We start from the raw sequence: 22016 nt of genomic DNA on the forward strand, positions 1-22016 counted from the left end.
ATATTTATTATTATTAATATTATTATTATTATATTTTTAAATTCCTAATTCGCTAATTTCCTAATTTCTTTTTCTTTGTTTTCTAAAGACAATTTTTATCTATACATTATAAGAATCTGCAGTGTTATTTAAGTATTAAATTAATGATACTGATAGCTTTACCGAAGCTGCGTGTCACACGTGTTGTTGTTGTTTGTTCTTGTTCAGCGGCATTCATTTCATTTCGAAATGAATCCATTCGTTTTCACGATATCTTTCTAATTAGAGTTATTTCTATAACTTTTTAACCTTAAAATTATAGTCAACTTCAAAATGAACTTATTTTAATGTAAAAAAAGTTAATCAACGTCAAAATGAATTACTCGACTTCAAAATAGAACAATCAACTTCAAATTGGAAAACAACTTCAAAATGAGGAATAATCAACTCGTAAATGAAACCACCAACTTCAAAATGAGAAAATGCCAAAAACATAACAGTCAACTTTAAAATAAGAATAAACAACTTCAAATTTAGATTATTTATTTTTATTTTTTTGTAAATTGAAACTTCTTTTTTCAATTAACTTCCTCCATGAATAAGGAAAATGATTGGCCGTTTTCATTATATATAAATTAAAAAAAAACAACAACAAAAAAAAACCCAACAACAACAAAACAATTTTGAGACCAAGAAAGCATTGTTTGAGCCTAAAGTAAAAGGAAAAAGTCCCATATCAGCAAAAATGATGATTAATGATGATGCTAGAGCAATCCCTAAAAAAGAAGCCGAAGAAAAATTAGCAACAGTTCCAAAGAGGACTTACATCAAGAAAACTGTGGCTGGCGAAAAAAAGGCCCAGATTTTAGCTGCACATGCCGCAGCAGGAAATTGGAAAGAGCTGGCAAGAACAATTGGTGTGCCTCTGCCAACAGCGTATCGTTGGTTGCACCAAGGTGCTGATAAAAGTGACTCTAGGGGAGGAGCAAGAAAATATAAAATTACGCAGGAGCATAAGAATTTTATGGCTAACTTAATTAAAAACTATTCTAGGGTCACTCTTCAAGACATTGTAAATAAGTTGGCCGAAAAGTATGATGTTCATGTGACGAAAGAGTGCATAAGAAAGCACTTGGACTCGATGACCTTTACTTTAAAAGAGGCTCCTTATGAACCAGAAGCTGCCAATAATAATAAGGCAGAATGGAAGGATTGCGCTTTATTAGAATTTCAGTCCCAAAGTTTGCCAGTTCTTTACATGGATGAAACCAATTTTAATCTTGTTCCAAGAAAAGAAGATCGATCTAAAAATGAGTTAAGGTGCACTACAATCACATTATTAGTAGTATCTGTTCTTCAGATGCTGCACTTCCATTTCTTGTTCTCTTTCGGTGGAGGATAAATCCTTCACGACTGAGACGATTTTTTATTTTTGTACCTTTTCTCCACGTTAAAAAACGACCCTGGTGTCTAACTCTGTCCCGTGGGGAGGCATTGTAAATAGGTGCAAATCACATGATTTGGTGTTACTCAGTTACGATCGTTTAATAAAACGTGTAGCATTGATCCCGGCTTGGGGTAGTGTAATTTAGATAACGTTGATATTAAAGGTGTCAAAAAACCACACTGATAATTAATATAACTATATGTAAAATGACTAATGATAAAAAAATGGATAAAAGTATGGATATTGAAAAATAGGTCACCATTTAATGAGTGTTAAATTCAGTACTTGGACAGTTTAATCCAGACATTAAAAAATGAAAATATCGAAAAAAAGGTTACGTATCCGTTTTGAACTGGAGATCTCCCCCAAAAATTTCACTTAATTTGATCGAATAGTTTTTTTTCTACAGCAAAAAAACACATTTTTATGACAGCACATTGAAGGCAGATATCTTGGATTTAAAAAAAAATTTTGTTTGAATTTTAGAAACGCCACGGGGAGATAACTCCAGTTAAAGCGCCGACACTCCCTCCCCATCTTTAATACTAGCTTTTCTTCCTAAAAATCGAACCTTTTGCTCGATATCATAACCAATTGATTTTTTCACTGTAAAACAAAAACTGCTTGATGAAATTAAGTGAAATTTTGTTTTGGAGAACTTCATTCCATAACAGATATGTACAATTTAAAACTTTTTTTTTTTTTCTCGATATTTTCATTTTTTAATGTCTTGATTAAACTGTACAAGTACCAAACAAAAAAAAGGAGTGACAAAAAAAAAAGGTACTAGTGCACTTATTGATCTGCGCTGAAATAATGTTATTATTTAGAAAACCATTCTTAGCATGGGGAGGGGAAGGTGTTTTGTACCTATTCTCTACTTTAACCTTACAATTTAATAAAAACAGATATCATAAAACTTTAATTAAACTTGAAAATACTATTAAAAGAAATAGCACGGATCAATAAATGAATTAACAGTAACACCAAAAATAAATATTTAGCAAATAAATGTTACCAAAGGCAAGCAGAGTTACTCTTCTACCTACCTGGATTAATTTTTTCTTTTGTGTGTGTGTTTAATCATTATTTTAAGCGTTTTGTTAAAAACACAAAAAAAAAAAGAAAAAAGAAGCCTGTTGGAGCCTCAATCAAAAATCAAACATTAAACAAACTGCTGCCAGAAACACAGTCACTAATTTTTTTTTTTTTTACTCACAAGGTCGGTTTTTAATGTGGAGGAAAATCCAGCTCTCCAAAAAAGGAGCACTTTGGAAGGAACCAAAAATTTAAATTGCTTCAGTCTAGAATAGTGATGGGACGATTCTAATATTTTTCCAGATTCCGATACAATTACCGATTCAAATTTTAAAATCGCCTAACCACCTAAAAAGTAGAATCTCATTTTTATGAGGAGAAGGGATTTAGTTGAGAGTCAGTTATTTTTTAATGTAGATATAATTTTCTTTTTACTTCAGTAAACTTCTTAATGGTTTCCATTAACATATTGTATTATATTCAAGATTTTGACAAACTTACTGTGTGATTTTCATCTATATTTTTCATATGTGCCATTTTTTATTCTATTTATTCACTCGTGCCATTTTTACCTGAATACATTATTATGATCTATAGATTTTAATTGTACTGGTATAGTTTAAAAAATCAATAAATGTTTGTAATTTTATCATTAGTACAAGCAATACAAAGTTTTAAACAATCAAAAACTTTTTTTTCAAAAATCGTTATAGGAATTAGAAATTAGGCTCAAATTTTTCTGATTCTGATACCAATTCCGATATCCTAAAAAGTTCTGATTTTTCTGATTTGTGATTCTGATTTTGATTAATCATTCCAATACTAACCTGGAAAGATTTCTTCATCGACGGAGGACAGAATAGACTAAGTGTAGCATTAGCAGTGTCAGAAATTTCGTGAAAACTATTGAATAATTCCACCCGCTATCTTTCGAAGCTTATAACTCCTCAAAAAATGTAATTCAAGCCCTAATTTTTTTTCAATTAAAGGAGCAAGGACCAAGGTTTCATTAAAAAAGAACCCCAAAAAACAAACAACGTGGTTTTTTTTTTAAAAAAGGTTTTAAACTTTGGACTTTACAGGTAAATTTCTAAAAAACACTACTTTTTTTTGTTTTAAATTTAAATATATTATTTATTGATCTTTTATCTTCAATTTGTGATATATAAAACTTTGGTACATAAATTAATTATTTACTTTTTAATAGACATTTGAAAATGGGGGGGGGGCATGAATAAAAAAAAACGTTTGTCTAAAATATTATATTCGATTTATTGGAAAGAGCATAAAATTTCACATTGACCCTGAAAATATCGTAAAAATAGAATCAATAGAAAAATTTTGATAGATTTTTAAAATTTAAAAATTGAAAAATACTGAACTCGTAAAATTCAATTAATTTCATTACTATTTTTTTAAAAATATTTCTATTACTTTTTATACAACTTTAATAGTTTATTTTGGAAGTATAATCCATAAAGAAAATAAACAACCCACCTTTAAAAGAGAAATTACGAGTTTTTTTATATTTTATTCGCAGTTTCGTTTTAGGGGTGTCAAAAATTCCTACAAAAATTCTCCTAGTTGTTGTCATTTCTATTGAAAGTTTAGACCCACCATTTGTGCTACCCAGGAGAAATCTGATTCCGTTTGTCCAGTTTCCTGTTTTTATTATTATTATTTTTTAAAATTTTCATACAGGCTTGTTAACTTTATTTTTCAAAACAAGCAGGAATTATTTTTGTTGATTAAAAATATTGAGTTAACATGTCCATCAAAAATGCTTTTTTATTATTTCTCACACGCTGCACGGCGTCAGTGGAAATCAAATGCTGGCACACTGAAATAATAACGTCATTATTTAGAAACCTATTCTTAACATGGGAAGAGGAGGAGCCTTATTTTTTTTTACTTTCACCTAACAATTTTATAAACAAAATATACCATAAAAATTGAATTTAACTTGAAAATCCTATTTAAAAAAAATAGCACGGTTCATATTCTGAGTGACTATCCAAATAAACGGTGCTAATGCAGAGAGTGATCTGCGCTATTTTTAAAATCGTATTTCCACATTTAATTAAAGTTTTATGATATCTGTTTTTTTATTCAATTGTAAGGTTAAAGTACAGAATAGGTACAGAACCCCTTCCCCTCCCCATGTTAACAATGGCTTTTTGAATAATAGCGTTATTATTTCAGCACGGATCACTCTCTGCATGAGTACCAAATAACTTTAGTAAATCCCCTTTCAGAAGAAAGAAAGAAGTGAAGATTAAAAATAGAGGAAAGAGTAAGCTGAATGAGGGTAAAGTTAGATACAAGATCAGTTTTAACTCTGGTGTGAATTTAGCTCCCCCAAAAGGGAACTCCAAATTGAGCCCCACCAAAAAAAAAAGCCTCAATCTAGAAGGACTTCTCTACAATTGAGGAGAGAACAGATATGACATTTTGACTCTAGTGGTAGTACCTGTTAGGGTCCCAAGAAACTGACTTGCAAAAAACAAATATATTCTATTAAAAAAATTTTCTTCAAAATCACCGGATTCGGCATTAAATAACCTGAAAAGGGTTGATATGCCGTAAAACAAAAACTACCAACCAACCTTACTCTTCCTCCTGATTCCTCTTCTTTTTTCTTTTTATTATTCTTTTTTATTTCTCATCCTTCCCACTATTTGGTGCTACTGCATTTATTGACCATGCTATTTTTTTAAAAATAGTATTTTCAAGTTTAATTAAAGTTTTATGATATCTGTTTTTATTAAATTGTAAGGTTAAAGTATAGAATAGATACAAAACATCCTCGCCTCCCAATGCTAAGAATGGCTTTCTAAATAATAATGTTATTATTTCAGCACGGATCAATAAGTGCACTAGTACCAACTATTCTCCTCCAACCTTATCCTATGGTCTCTTTTCCTTTTACTCTCCCCTATATCCCTCTCCCTTTCCTTCTCCGTCACTCTTTTCTTCATGATCTTATCTTTTTTCTCAGCACAATATCTTGAAAAGGGACAGACTGAAGCTAAAGATATTCTTATTCTTATTTGTCTCGCCACAAGGTCGAAATTAGTTTTCATTGTGGTGAATATGCAGTTTCTCCCCCCCCCCCCCCACGTTACAGTGATACTCATGGTGAACCTTGTTTTAATGGAGAATAAAATTCTTCGTAACTGTCTGATCTAATCCCTGCTTCCTTTGTTCCAGCTCGTTTGACTTGTTGGTCTAGTGGTCTCCATCAATTCACTATTTTGATACCTCATTGTAATACAGCTTCCTATTCTAGCAGCTTCTTTCCAAGAGCCGCAGGCTTGTGGAACTCTCTTCCTGCTGACTGTTTTCCTCCTTCCTATAGACTTAATCTTTCCATTGCCCGCAGACATTCATGTCTGAAGACGACTAGACAGAGGCTTGGTGCATTATCCACCGATGTTGAAGCTCTCCTCACCTGGTGTGGAACATCTTTCCGCAGGTAGCACATGCGAAGCAGCTGAGATTGTGTTTCTAGAAGTGTCTCTGCTGGGCTGTGACCTCTCTCCTATTTTCCATCACTACTTTCCCTTTGTGTAGACTGCTGCACTATCTCCCTCAATCACTTGCTTGTGCCTCCCAGTTTGGATATCAATGCTCATTTCCTTTAGGTGGCATTCAACTACGTCTTTGTACCAGTTTTTGCCCACTTTAGCTCTCCATAGAGGAGCATTTTCAGGATCTTGTCATCCGCCATTCTTACAACATGATCGGTCCAACGCAGTTGTGTGGCTGCAAGCATTGCTTCTATGCTGTCCCTATTTGCTCTTTTTAGGACTTCTACTTTCTTCACAGAATCATTCCACCCGATTTTCATTATTCTCATGAGGAGGTATTTTCTAGAATAGCTAACAAAAGAAAAAAAATGGGGTTAAAAACATAAATACACAACAAATAAATATTACCAAAGGCAAGTGACATGTGGTCCGAATATAAGGTGTAGGTTTTGAAAGAGTAGACCAAGGCTGGCAGTACTACTAATTTTTGTACATTTTTGCATTTTGTCACCAGTCTGGTGCCCTTTCTTGACCATAGATGCTTATCCAGTTTACCAAAGGAAGCACATGCATTTTGGATTCGCCAGTTCACTTTTGTCAATACGATTGTTGTTCATGATCATGCTTTCCAAGTATTTAAATGTTGAAACTACTTTTAATTCATTTGCCATTTATTTTAATGGATGGCTTATGTGATCCTTACAAGACTAATGTCAATAGGCGTCTTCTTTCATTCTTGTTAACTCCATTACAACATTTGATTTCACACCTTATCTATTAAAAAAAATGCCTCAATCTAAAAAGATCTAACATTTTCTGACTGACGACAGAACGTATACTACGCTTTGAGCCAACCCGAAGGTCAAATGATTGTGTAAATGTGTAGCAGAAAGGTAAAAAAAAATAAAACAGTTTTTAAAAAAAAAAAAGGCTGTTGGAAGCTAAACAATCCAATTATTATTTTATAAATCTTTTTCATGGCAAGTGCTCATCTATGGTCTCTTCTCGCCAATCTTTCACGAGAAACACTCGTCTAGCTGAAATCATTATCAATAATTTCCCCCACTCTTTATCTGTGCCTAGCCTGAAATGTAGATTCCATGAACAAAGCTTCTTTCTTAGAACTGCATGCATGTGGAACTCTCTTTAGTTTCCCTGTTTTCCAGCTGACTACAATATGGTTGCCTTTAAATCCAACATGAACAAGTTCTTGATGAGCCGTCTCTCTTTGTAATCTAATTTACCAAATGACTACAACTAACGATTAATACTATATTCTCCCATTTACTACTGTACACTCATTAACCCTTATTCTTGAGTGGCCTCCAGTGACTCCTTTGTAAAAAAAAATATATATATTTATTTAAAAGTTCCAAATTTTTAATGCAATATCATTCTCTTGTGAAGTACAAGACAATTTTTCCTTTTATATTTTCTTTTTAATTGACATGCTATCGCTAAGTTTTTGCTTTGGTATTAATTCCAAAGTCTGCATGTATGGTAACGGTGTAGAGAGACATACTAATAAGTGCCTACAGTTGGCGGGTGCCTGCTGTAGAGGAGCACTAGTACTCGAACCTGAAACCCTTCCGATCCAAAAATAATACAAGTACGTAAATTTAGGCCTTGTTGGGAGTCAGAGGCAGCAGCATAAAAAGATGAATTTTTTTGTTTGACACAAGTTTTCATGTTTTTTGGATGCTGTCTTATTAATGTCTGAGTTTATTGTCACATGAGAGAGAAACAAGAAGAAAGGCACTGCTGCTGCTGCTTAGTTGAATAAGCGAACATTTCATTGTGGGAGAAAGACAGACAAAATTATCTGACAAGAGTATGTGTTTTTTTTTTAAATTTAAAAGCAGGAACATAGAAAAATAATTAAATTAAAAAAATGGTAAAAATTAGACAAACGTTCATGATAGGAATGTACGAATGCATGGCTGGGAGTAAAAAAGGAAAAACAGTACCCCTTACTTCCCTTTAATTACTTGACATCATTTTCGACTGTCTGAGATTCAAGTGTAGTATCTGTTCTGATGCCGCACTACACTTTTTTGGTCTCGGTTAATGGAGCAGAAATCCTTTATGACTGATGCATTTTTTATTTTTTGTTACTAAACAGAGTGCTTCTTTTTGGGGAGCTGGTTTCCCCTCCACATTAAAAATCGACCTTTTGTTTAACCATGCCCTCGTGGGGAGGCATTTAAACAAAAAAAAATCCATGTGACAAGGATATTTTTTTCTTTCAGTTGAACGTAGCGAGAATCTCTATTTTTTTGCACAAACAAGGTGTTTTTTTTTTTATTTAATTCAATATCTTAGGACTTTACTAATTATTTTTGAAATAGACCCAGAAAACTAATATTTATCTTTCAAAGGATTTTTACAATGAAGTTATTTAACTTCAAAATTTAGCTGAATTAGTTAGCTTGCTGTGAAAACATTTTTCATAACTTTTTTTCACGTGTACAAATACTTTTTTCCTTTTGGAAATTTACTTCAGTCTTTAATCTTTCAAATACAATCAAAAAGTAGTCGGAAACCTACAAAAAATTATGTTAAACCGACTTTCAAATCTATGTTCTCCAATCTTTATTCTACCATTTTTGCTTGTACCTAGAAATCTAAATAATACTATTTTAAGGTAAAATAAACTATGCGATGCTGGTGTTTGTATCTGGTTGATAGCTTCACATGTGTGACGAATATAGCAAGTAGTATTTCTTTAACAATGATTCTAGCTGAGATCAAACCCGCATGAGGCTGCTGGATAGAAATGTATGTATTGTTTTGACATGGAGTAATGACATGTCAGTGTCATCTAGTTGCAATTTAATTAATTGTTCGATTGCTTGAGCTTTTATAAATGATCACATTGAACATTGTTGAAGCGTTTTACTTTCGTGCCTAACATGCTGATCGGCTAATTGTTGTGTAGGCATTTTGTTATCACGTACGCATTATCAGTTTTGTTAATGCAGTCGAACTAACATCTTAAATGCAACTATGTCACTACTTATTGTGCACGACTTATCCCAATAAATCATACAAGGATTTTGGATGATTTTCTAGAATAGCTAGCAAAACAAAAATGGGGTTAAAAAATAAGTACACAACAAATAAATATTACCAAAGGCAAGATAAGTTGCTCTTCTATCTACCTGGATAAGTTTTATTTTGTATTTTAACTTATTTTAAAGTGTTTTTTTAACTAAACAATAAAGTTAGTGTAAAGCGTGTCAAGTTAAAATTAAATACAAAATGCTGGTCAAATTCGGGCCATAGTAGAGCCTCAACTAAAAATCGAAAATTAAACAAATTATTGAACTCCCAGCCAGTTGCTAATCATGTGAAAATGTAATGTTCTATCAGTATTTTGTTTAATTTTCGATTTTTGAGTCAATATCGAGGCTTGTATATGGCTCGAATTTGACCAGCATTTTGTTTTTTGTTCTAGCTTGACAGGCTTTACACTACCTTTATTTCTAATTAAAAATACATTTTAAAATAAGTTGAAACACAAAAAACTTATTCAGGTACGTAGAAGAGTAACTTATCTTGCCTTTGGTATTTAATTGTTGTGTGTTTATTTTTTTTCACCCTTTTTTTTGCTTTGTTAGTTATTCTGGAAAATCAATGTTTTGTTTTTAGCATTCTCCCAGAAAAAAGTCGGGATGGAAGGAGGCCAAGACCTCAAAGTTGGAAAACTCACAATGATTTCAGATTTATTTTTATGCTATTGTCCATTTACGTATTTGAATGCTGATCTCATGATATTAGGTAAAAATGCCTGTTGGTGTTATAATTTTTCTGATTTCATGTTGCCTTTTTGATTTTTATTTATAGACCTGACAGTTATTCAAAAGGAACCAAGATGTCTTCTCAGTCCAACTGTTCTACCCATGATTCTACCAAATCAACTCAGCTGGCTTGTCTCCCCTTGTTACTCTCCAATGTGATGCCAGAAAAAGAAACTGCTCGATGGACTCCCAGTTATCTTGCCTCTATTGCAAGAGATATAAAATTTAACTGTAGACTACAGTGTCGAAATTGTTTTGAAAGTAAGTCCTTATTAATTTATTGAAAAAACAAAAACAAAGAAAACCCATAATTTGCCATAGGAGTATAAATAAATAAATAAATAAATAAATTTCCCCCACTCTTTATCTGTGCCTAAACCTAAGCGTAGATTCCATGAGCAAAGCTTCTTTCTTAGAACTGCACGCCTATGGAATTGTCTTCCGTTTTCCTGCTTTTCAGCTGACTACAATATGGTTGTGTTCAAGTCTAACGTAAACAAGTTTTTGATGAGCTGTTCCATATTTACCAAATTTCCATTACTAACGATTACTATATTGTCCAATTTCTACTGTACACTCTTTAACCCTTATCCTCGTGGCCTCTTGGCCTTGATAACTGGTGATGCCTATGTAATAAAAAAAAAAAGGTATATTGTTGTTGTAATTTTGAATTAATCGGAGTTACAAATTTAACGATAGGGGTTATTTTAAGGGATTATTTTAGTACTTATGCAGAATAAGAACTGCGCTGTCGTCAGAATCATCCAAGTCGTTTACGGAAAAGATCAGAAAGTGCCGGATGAAAGTTTCATGATTTGTTTCGAGCAAATGCTGGCCAATTTCTTTAATGAAAAATATATTATTCCTGTCAGTATAAAGATAATTCAATGAAAAATTAATTGAAAATATTGTTTTAATGAAAATATATTATTTCTATTCTTATAAAGATTATTTGTTCATTTTACAGAATATCAACCCTTTTCGGGTTATTTAATGCCGAATCCAGTAATTTTGGAAAAAAAGTTCCACGTTTCAAATTCCTTATATAATCAAACACCCATTCATGGAGTTTAGTTTAGTTATTTTATAGAAAGTTTTTATTCTTTAAACTCTCTGTTTGTTTGTCTTGTAGTGGATTTTGCTGCTTTTGTTCCCTGCCCTGCAGAACAAGCATGAGTTTTGCAATGGGAGAGGGAAAAGGGTTATAGTATTAATGTTTGGTACATTTTAAGTTAGGAAACCAGTCAGAAAGTGGGGAGGGAGAAAAAGAAAAGGGAAAAAAGAAAAGGGGAGGAGAAAGGTGGGCTGTTGGCTTTGGTTTTGCAGAACATAATTAAATTTTGCGAAAGGGAATAGAAAAAAAAACATCAATGTTAGGTGCATTTTATCTCAGGAAACCAATATCTTCAGACAGCCTGATCTGGTAGCACCAGTATTATGAAGATAATTCAATGAAAATTTAATTGAAAAAAAAAAAATAAAACAAAACAATATTCTTTTTGCTGTTATAAAAAATACTATGAATAATTATTGGACAATTTTTACAAAAATTTTTGAAAATCTACATTCAGATCAAGAAAAAAAAATTGTAAGATGTTTCTCTAGGGTTGAAATTAAAATTTGTCTTTAAACAGCCGAATACCGTTAAACGTTCATGCAAAGAAAAATAAAGTTTTTTTTCTCCAGCTTGCAATGTTCTTGGCACATGCAAAAACGACAATCCTGTTTCTTTTCCTGTTTTGACGTTCACAGAAAATCCATCTTTCTTTCTTCCCGCTGATACATGAATTCACGGTACTTTCAAATGACTCCAAGTCGCCAATGAAAGAAATACCGGCTTTTCATATGCTCAAATTTGACCACATCTTAATTTGCATATGTCACCTTTTCATTTCCTATCGGTCGGGTTTTTGAGTGTTGGTGACTTTTTATAAGATGCACACACCACCCGTGGATGCTTATTTCTATGACTGTTGTCACATCCCTCATTGATCCCATGATCACACAGGCAGCATCCCGGCAATGGTCATTTTTGTCGGGTACTCCTTAGCAGAAGTGGGGCTTCTTTACGAGCATTTGTTTCTACTTCTGCCTCATGTAACTCGTTTGGCTCTGTTTCATCATTAACCTCTCTGACCAACCACAATTGGCCCATGCTACAACGCGAATTCTAAAAAAAAAATTTAATCGTTTGGCTAGAATTGTAACTTAAACCATTTATATAACTTAACAATGCACACCTCAAAAGTCAAACTTGATTCGTAATTCAATTTTTTGCAACGATAACGAATTTCAAAGTTCGAATTGTCATTCAAAATTCTTCTATAGAATGACAGATTTTCAAAGTTCGACTTACGTGTGCATATAAAAAAATCTTCATAATCAGACAAATTACCACAAAGTTCGATCTTCGAATGCATATTTAAACTTCCCCATAGCATAACAAATTTTTGCAAAGTTCAACTTTTGAATACATATTTAAAATTATCGACAGCCTGACGAATTTTCACTTTGACTTTCGAATGCGCATTTAACATTCAACCGAATCGTATTTTAATATATTCAAAAAAACAAAAATGGTTTCAACTCGCTTCAGTTGCCTCAACGTTCGTCCATCTTAAGTAGAAGGCCAATGCATCCTCTTCAAAATACAATGGTAGCATTCAAACGACATTGTAAATTCTGACCTGTTCAGTTTGGTTCTCAGAACTCGACTCTCTGCCATCTTGACTTCAGGTTTTTTATTATGTCATTTTTTGGGGAGGTTGGGGGCGAAGCCTTAATGATATGCAAATTGATGCATATCAAACTAAATTCCCTTCTGATCCTTAAAGATCATCTCATAACCCCATGCCGAGATCGGCAATTACCTTAACTTCCAACAACACTAGGCACTACAAGCCTCTCCAAAACACTACTAGACAATGCTAGCCTCTAGTCAGTTCAATTGTAATTCTCCATTATACTATGGCGATTAGAAAAAAAGTCTGATTCGAATCATGTTTAAATTAAACAAAATATATCAATAAGAAAATAATATGCTGCCCAGAGCAAATAATGAAGTTGTTTTTTTTTTGTTGTTGTTGCTTCAATTTTTATCGCTACAGAGTTGTAGAATGGTTATAGAAAATAAGGCATAGGTAAGTGTAGTGTGGTAGTTACTCAATGTAATTCAGAGAAGGATTAAGATGCAAGAGAAAACCATCATCATTATCATATTAGGTTTAATGTTTGTTTAACATGATGGCATGCATTGGATGGTTTTTAGAAATTTACTTTCAAACTAACCTGTTTCTGGTCATGTTTTTTATTTATCCTTCTCCCAAGTCTATTCTTATCACTAACTTCTATGTTTTCCTTGATCTTCCCCTGTGAACTGATCCTACTACCGTAACTGTTCAATGTTTACTAAGCCAAGAACTCTCATCCATTCTTTCAATGTCATCATACCATCAAAGGGTACTTGTACAGTTTAATCAAGGCATTAAACAATGAAAATATTGAAAAAAAAAATTATGTTGTATGTACTCGTTATGGAATAAAGTTTTCATACAAAATAAAATCACTTAATTTGTGATCAAGTATTTTTTTTTTACAGAATCTTGGAAATATAAATATAATCTTTTCTCAAAATCAAACATGGCGGCTTAAGACGTCTTCCCCTTATGTGCTTTAAATTCAATAGTAATATTTATAACTAGAAACAGAAATAGGTTCAAAACTAAAATTTATACTAGAGATTTCTACTCATGGCTGACAAAGTGAGAGTGTGCTGCTTCTGTTGGTTAAATGAAGGATCTGTTCAAAATTCCATGAAGATTCCCGAGTTCAACAAAAATATTCTTAAGTTGGACAATATACACCTAAAGATGGTCGGAGATTACATTGACCAAAACTCAAGATGAGAACAGTGATTTGAAGAATCCAAATAATACGAGCAATCATTCCTCATCTAAAAAAGTTCAGAATTGTAAGGAATGATTGTTAGCTTTGATTTCTTACTTAACATTTTCTTCTTCATCTCTCCCTCTCAGTCCAACTGGCTCTTTAATGCAAGATTCTCTGTCACTAGCAATTTTATGAATGTTTTGTTCTTTTATTTTTATTTCTTTCAGAAGCTGGTGCCATTCAGTGGGAAGGTGATTGCTATCATGTCATGGCTTCTGTGGATGAATTGCTAAGCTGGATCAAGGGACGAACCAATGATGGAAATGAAGATGAAGATGAGTATTCTAGTCTGGCTTCTTATGACCCCAAAATATTTTGGTGCTACCTTGACTACAAAAATCTTGACAGTTTTGTCCAAGAAAAAGCAGCAGTTAACAAGGTAATTCATCGCTTGTTTCTATTATTTTAATCTATATATATATATATATATATATATATATATATATATATATATATATATATATATATATATATATATATATGTATATATATATCTGTTTATCTCTCTCTCTCTCTCTCTTTATATATATATATATGTTTTTTTTTTAATAATCTCCATCCCTAGAGATAAATATTTTATTTGAATTTTCTATTTGTTCTAAAATATTGTGTGTTTATTGATGTTAACTTTGTTTGAAATCTGTAGCATCCTAACCAACCTGTTATTTGTAATTGCTGGCTGCTGAAGAAGAAAAAGAATAAGAACAATGGCTTTTATACTGATTTAGTGGAGACCAAATTCAGCAAAATGCTAGTTTTTACTAAAAATAAGAATCAAGTAAAAAAAAAAAAAAATAAGATTAGAATGTTTTTATATAGTTATACAATTTCCTCAAATCTAATGAAATACTACTAAATATATATATATATATACATTTTTAAATGTCTATTTAATTTATACTAGCATGAGTGCCTGGCGTTGCCCGGGTATTTGGAGGTGTATGTTGAGCAAAAAAAAAAAGGCGGTTAATTTTTTAAACTTTGACCCCTATTATGACCCCTTAAAATTTATTGTTTTGGGTTCAAATCAAGTTATTAAGTTAGATTCGTGTCCAAGGAACCTACATCTAAAATTTCAAGTGTTTAGACCAAAATTGTAGGAGAAGTTTTGTAGAGTTCTCAAAGGTCAAATCGTTGAACTTTGACCCCTTAGTTGCCAAATTTCTGTCCGAAAATGATCACATCAATTTTCCCAAATCTCAGTAGCCTGTATATCAAATTTTGAGTCTGTAGACTTAAAATTGACAGAGTTATTGCGTATGGAAATGTACACATACAGACACACAGACAGACAGATACACACACCCGTTCACTTTATAGATATAGATTTACAACTGGCTGAGGTATTAAATGTATATACATAGAAACGATTTGACTCAGTGGAGGTGGTGATGGCGGTATTCTACTTTATTGTTTTTCTGTTAAATCTGATGTTTGCATGACAACATTTAGAGAGACATATTTTGTTTTGTTTTTTACATTTTAACAGACAATTATTGTTTTAGTTTTTTTTGAAATGTTACTTATGTGATAATATTATGGATGCCATCATTTTTAAACTATGGCAGCATAAGATGCTCTGTTTTGACAATTTTATAGTTTTAATAAGGCGAGAGCAGTAGTTTGAATAATCTAAAAGAAAACTATTTCTTATTGAAATACGCAGAGTTTGTTTACCATTGGAGAAACCTTGCTCGTAAGAACAACAAATGGACTTCTATTAATTCTATGATCCAACAACAACATGGCAAAAAGAAAGAAAGACATACGTATAATGAAGTGTATCTTTGAAATATATTTATAAATTTCAATATAAATTTCAAACAAAATAAATATCTGTTTATTTCATAATAATGTGTTGTTTTGGCTTCAAACGTATCTAATACATATTTATTTATTTTGAATTTTATCATGTTTTACATGTACAAAGTAAAAAGAACCAGATTTTCTATTATCTACATGTCATGTGGTACCTAAATAAGGAAGATGAAATCATCTGTTTTTCCTATAAAAAAGAACAATAACTAACAAGAGCTCATGGGATTTTCTGGATCTTTTGGCTGTGATTGGGGTGTAGTATCTGTTCTGGTACTGCACTTTGTCTTAGTGGTTCCTAGTCTTTTTCTTTAATTTTTTTTAGTTTTTAAGAATGTAATTGTCATATATTACCTAAATGAGAAGAATGGAATTGTTCTTATTAAAAAAATGAAAACCAGAAGAACAATAAAAAAACGAAAAATAAAATATAATGGGAGTTGATAGCTCAAACTAGCGATTGTTAAATTAAACCATTCACCACATATATTTTTTTTTGTTGTAAACCTTTTTTTCTATACTTAATACTTGTTAATCCTGATAGTCATGTTTCAACAGTATGCATGCATATCTCATAGATTTCCCCATTCTTCATATAGAAGTATAGGGTGCCTCCCCCAATGTCATTCATGCAATTGTTAATAAAATTCACAATCATTTATGCAGTGCAACCACATTTAACTCAAATAAACTTCAGTCTATGCTTGACTTGTCCACCAAGTTTTAGTCATGATTGTCCAACAGTCTTTGTTTTATCACCATTTAATGATAAGCCTCAAAAGTGCATCTTATCAATAATGGCACTCTTCAGTCCAGGAGAAATCTGGAGATTATTTTGACAGATAAAAATTTGGGATTTAAGATCTGCTGAGTGTGAAGTTCATTAAGGATAATACATTCTAGTGATCAGACAATCACGAAAGTGTCCTCGCATATCACTGAATGATGATAAAACAAAGACTGTTGGACATTCGTAACTGAAATGTGGTGGACAAGTTAGGCATATAGATTGAAGTTTATTTGGATTATTTGGACTACTGTTCTCATCTTGAGTGTTATTCTTACAAGGTTTTAATCAATGTAACCTCCAACCATCTTCAGGTGTAGATTCCCAAGATCAATAAGATACACCTGAAGAAGATCAGAGGTTACATGGACCAAAACGTTGTGAGAATAACACTGAAGATGAGAACAATAGTCCAAATAATCCAAATAAACTTCAGTCAATATGCCTGACTTGTCCACCACGTTCAAGTTACGAATATCCAACAGTCTTTGTTTTATGATCCTTTAGTGATATGTGAGGATACGTTGGTGTTTGTCTGATCACTAGAATGTATTATCCTTAACAGATTTCACATTCAGCAGATCTTCATCTCCAAATTTTTATCTGTCAAAATAATAAAATTTTAAATATTTTCTATCTTGTTGAACTTGTGAGTCTTTTTGTTGAACTCAGGAATCTGCATGATTTTTCAAACAGAACTCTTTATTGGTATCATGTTCTCATTATCCATGATGAGGTAGAAGTCTTTTCTTTTATAAGTAATTTGCAATTGACCACACTGAGGATTGAACTTTGTACCTCCAGAAGAGTGTTACTTAGAATTGAATTTTGTTTGGTATTGTATCCATTACGCCACAGGTTCTAGTATGAATTTTGGATGCATTAAACCTATTCTTATTTTTAGATGTACATTGTTATGCTTTATGTTATGAAGCTTATTTGTACTAAATAGAGTTGGATTTCAGACTATATTTAGAATTTTTTATTAACATTTGCATGGGTGGCATTTTAGGGTGGGGGTGCATCATGTATTGTATTTTTTTGAATTGAAAATGGTAAATGATGAGATTCTTTTCTTTCTTGTCTTGTAGGCTATTGACTGGAGTTGTTTTGGCTTAGTTGAAGAAGAACCATTTCAGAATTATGTCTGGCTTGGCACTCAGGGTGCCCATACACCATGTCATTATGATACCTATGGTTTTAATCTAGTGGCCCAGCTGTATGGAAGGTCAGTGCATTGATACACACAGTCAGTTAATTATCTTAGTGAGTCGTTTTTGCCATGTTTTGCAATGATTTCTTATTTGCAATCAAATTTGATAAGCCTTACTTTAATGGAGATTTTGTCTCTATTTATTTTGTAAACAAAACTTGAAATATAATTTAAAAGATGAATTGCATGTTGCGTCCATGTGTATTCCTTGTGATGTATATGTATAATAAAATCAATGGAGGAGAAATCTTTCATGACTAGGACAAGTTTTATTTTTGTTCCTATCCAAAGTGCCCCTTTTTGGGAAGCTGGATTTTCCCCACATTAAAAACCGATCTAACTCTGTCCTCATGGGGAAGCAAGTAAATAGGAACATTGACAACAAAGAATATATCATTAACCAAGCAAAACTTATCAAAATAGGAAAAGCAATAATGTTTTATATATATATATATATATATATATATATATATATATATATATATATATATATATATATATATATATATTTTTTTTACATGGTGGTCACCACTTATCAAGGCCCGAAGTCCACTCAGGGATAAGAGTTATTTTTTTTTTTATATATAAGTGAGGTAAGACACAGATTAAAAATCAGGTGAAATATCCTGATAGATATCACTTGAGGTAATACTTTCAGGGTGATCCTAGCCAAAAAGGAGAAGCTCAATATTTAAGAATAGAGCAATGTATAAGTTTAGTGGTTAAAGTTAAATTCTGAAAATCATATATTCGAGTTAAGAATTTATTGTTTGACAAAAGGAATATATAACCCCCTTCTATATATTCCTTTTGTCAAACAATAAATTCTTAACTCGAATCTATGTGTCTATATTTTGATTTTCAGAATTTAACTTTAACCATTAGACTTATATACATCTATTATAATAAATCTGTATTCCTATCTCTCTGTTTGATTGTTTACGATGACATTGCATTATATATACTATATATGTTATGACGTCATAGCAGACAACATCATGTAGGGGAGGCAACAATGAAAGTAGGTTTCCTGGGGAAATGGGCAGAACTGCCGACTGTCAACGCGATGGTTCTAGGTTCAATCCTCGGCTTTGGAGAGGTGCTAGTCTAGCAGCACTGATGAATTGTAATACAACGAAACAGTACTATATGTCGATGACTATAAATATATTTTAAGCCCCCCTCCTCTTTGGGTAGAGCACTGCCGCCGCAAATAATTTCACCAGCTACTTAATTGGCTGAAAAAATATGAGGCTCGCTGTTTGCTTGTAAACAAGCGGTTTGAGCACTATAAAAGTGGTGGACAAATGTTTATTTAAAATAGATATTTGTCAAGGTTATTTGCGAGCACTGCTCCCATGGGTCGATGGGGAGAACTGCTGACTGTCAACGTGATGGTTCTAGGTTCAATCTCTTGGCTTGGAAGAGGTCCTAGTCTAACGGCACTGATGAGCTATGATACAATGAAAAAGTACTGTATATCGATGACTACAAATATATATATATATATATATAAAATCATGTATAAAAGATTAATAAAAAAAAATATATGAAGGGTATTCCAAAAGTAATGCCTCCTATTTTTTATTCCTCCAGAATGAATCAAATCGGATTGCAAATTGCATTTTTATGATGATTGAACTAATGCATTCATGATCTGAAAGTTTCATCTTTTTGTTGCAGATATTGATGGTGTGAGACTCTAAGAAAGCAACCACTGTTATGGGTGTGCAACAGAAGCAGAGATGCATCATTGAATTCCTAGCAAAAGTAATTTGAGAATGGTGGTGCCGATGTAGGAAATTAAATCCTGGAGCATGAAAGGCCGCCCATCTTCATAGTTCTTCCAAAAAAAAAAGAAAAAAAGGAGGCTTTACTTTTGAAATGACACTCGCATGACAAAGTGTACTCTACATGCCCATGCTAGCCATTGTTCGTTGCTGGTTAAAATATTTTGAGAATGGTGGTAGTTGCAGGTGAAAACAGAATATAGCCAATGGGAGGAAGGAATGTTGACATGTGACTTTTATGTGTCCATGCCAGCATCTTCACACTCACAAAGGTCAGTAATGTTGGTGTTATTGTAGATGTTTTCTAAAAGATTTTATAGCCAACTTAAAAAAAAAAAGTCCAGAATACCATGATGGTTACTGATCTCTCTAAGTGTGAAGATGCTGGCATGGTCACACACGAATCACATGGAAACATTCCTACATCTCATTGGCTGTATTCTGTTTTCTACCGGCTTTTACTATTCAATGTACACACACATACCGCTGAATTCTCTGAAAAATTAAAAAAAAAAAAAAACTGAAGGAAAAGCCCAAAATTTTGTTCTTTTAGAAAAAAAGATTTTTTAAAGGACATTTTATATTCTTATGTGTCAACAAATAAGAAATAAATAAAAAAAAAGATAAACATTTATATCTTTTCATATTTATATATATATATATATATATATATATATATATATATATATATATATATATATATATAAATTTTATTCCAGGTTAAATGTATCCAAAGATACCCATGAATTTAAAAGATTATTAATAGTGCCCCATAAAAGGAGCAAGATATACTTTTATTTAATTTCAAGTAAGCTAGTTACATCATAACAACAGTCTTGGTAGTTTTCAGAACGGCAGAAAAACATTGATACCGTCAGTTTCAAATCTGATATAAGTGGTCCAGTTTATTGTCAAAAAATATTGGATTGTCTTCAGCCTTTGTTTATATTTATTATATATCTTTGCTAGTGATGGGACGATTCCAATATTTTTCCCATTCCGATACAATTATCGATTCCGTGCTAAATTCCTGATTCTGATACAATTACCGATTCTTTATAAATTTCTAATTATTTAATGATAAGATTGTTATTTTGGCCGATTTTCGTAAAAACACATGTTAACTATGTAGATATTTTTGTAAACGTAAAAATGCACTTATGAAGAGTGATCAATCGATTTTAGCTTTACTGATATTATAAAATCAATAAATGTTTATTATTTTATCATTATTACCAGCAATGGAAGATTTTACTTTAAACAAAATCAAATAAAAAGGACAATTAAAATCGTTTTGGCATTGGAAAATAGGTATCAATTTTTCCGATACTGATTCCGATACTCCCAAATTTGTCGATTTTTCCGATTCCCGATTCCGATTAATCGTCCCAACACTAATATTTACAAGACGAACATATTTATTCACAGTAAAACATGTTGATTTTCAGCTGCAAAGGTTGGAAATAAGAAATAAATGATAAACATTTATATCTTTTCATATATATATATATATATACACACACACATATATATATATATATATATATATATATATACACACACATATATATATATACACACACACACACATATAGACACATATATATATATATATATATATATATGTATTTATAATTAAATAATAATTATTCATTTTTTTCTACAGACACTAGTGTTTCATGCTAACGCAATCATCAGTGTAGGGTAACAATTCCTGCCGGTCATGAGATCCAACGTGTGTGTGTGTGTATATATATATATATATATATATATATATATATATATATATATATATATATATATTGGATTGGGAGAACTCAATGTGAAGGCGATCATGTGGAAAGATGCAGCAATCATCATATATACACACATGATGAACATATTTATTCATTAAGTTTTGAAATATTGCTTGCTAATACTTAATGTCATTTTGCCATCATTTTTTTTTAGTATATCAATTACTTTTTCAATTATGTAATCTCTTCTTGTTTTGAAAACCCTCGTTAAATGTGTTTTGGGGTATTCTCAAGTGCATTGTTGTACATGGATGTGTGTCCCTCCAGTTATTTCTGTCACCGCCATGCTAATGCTTACACTTTACGTTCAATTATTTGCAGTGTCAACAATCCATCTGTTATATAAAAAAAATTGTCCCGTTTTTCTTTTTTCTTTTGCACATTCTGTCGAACTCTGTATTGCTGGCCTGCTTTCCAGCTGACCATAACATTGTCATTTTCAAGTCCAATGTAAATAAGTTTTTGTTGCACCATCCCTATAAATAAGGAAATTTTACGCAACTTCCACTATTAATAATCACTACGCTGTTGTCTCAGTGCCCACTGTACATTCAATGGCTTTTATCCTCGAGTGGCCTTTGGGCCTTCATAAATGGTGCCTCTTAAAAAAAAAAAAAAGAAAAGTTCAGCTAATTCTCAGAAATCAAGGGACTCCTTCCAGGGGTTAACACTTGATTTCTTTATGCGATACATAGATATTTGTGTTTTTATGTAAGGTTCTTCAAACAACAAAAGGACACCGTGGATCTAGCTACATATCATACGCAGTAGATCACTTTGACTGACCCACACATTGTAGGATGTAAAGTTAGCCGACCTCTCACAACTTGAAGCAGTCAGATTAGCAAAGAAGAAGAATTTTGGGCCGAGATC

At 32.1% G+C, this 22016-nt stretch overlaps 1 protein-coding gene across 3 annotated transcripts in view; it reads left to right on the forward strand.

Moving 5' to 3' along the window:
- Window positions 1–22016, forward strand: part of LOC145297630 (HSPB1-associated protein 1-like) — a 35608-nt gene that overhangs the window by 131 nt on the left and 13461 nt on the right. Inside the window, exons 1-4 of one of the 3 annotated variants that reach the window (XM_080143732.1) lie at window positions 185–1299; window positions 9841–10055; window positions 13910–14121; window positions 17436–17572. In XM_080143732.1, the coding sequence (XP_079999858.1) occupies window positions 725–1299; window positions 9841–10055; window positions 13910–14121; window positions 17436–17572 (1139 nt within the window). In that variant the 5' untranslated portion in view covers window positions 185–724. Of the gene's footprint in view, window positions 1–184; window positions 1300–3416; window positions 3547–9840; window positions 10056–13909; window positions 14122–17435; window positions 17573–22016 lie in introns of those variants that run through there. The other 2 variants (XM_080143734.1, XM_080143733.1) reach the window with 2 other exon arrangements.

Source organism: Euprymna scolopes, chromosome 18 (genome assembly GCF_053919585.1).
Source record: "Euprymna scolopes isolate OS-2025 chromosome 18, ASM5391958v1, whole genome shotgun sequence".
Classification (NCBI taxonomy): domain Eukaryota; kingdom Metazoa; phylum Mollusca; class Cephalopoda; order Sepiida; family Sepiolidae; genus Euprymna; species Euprymna scolopes.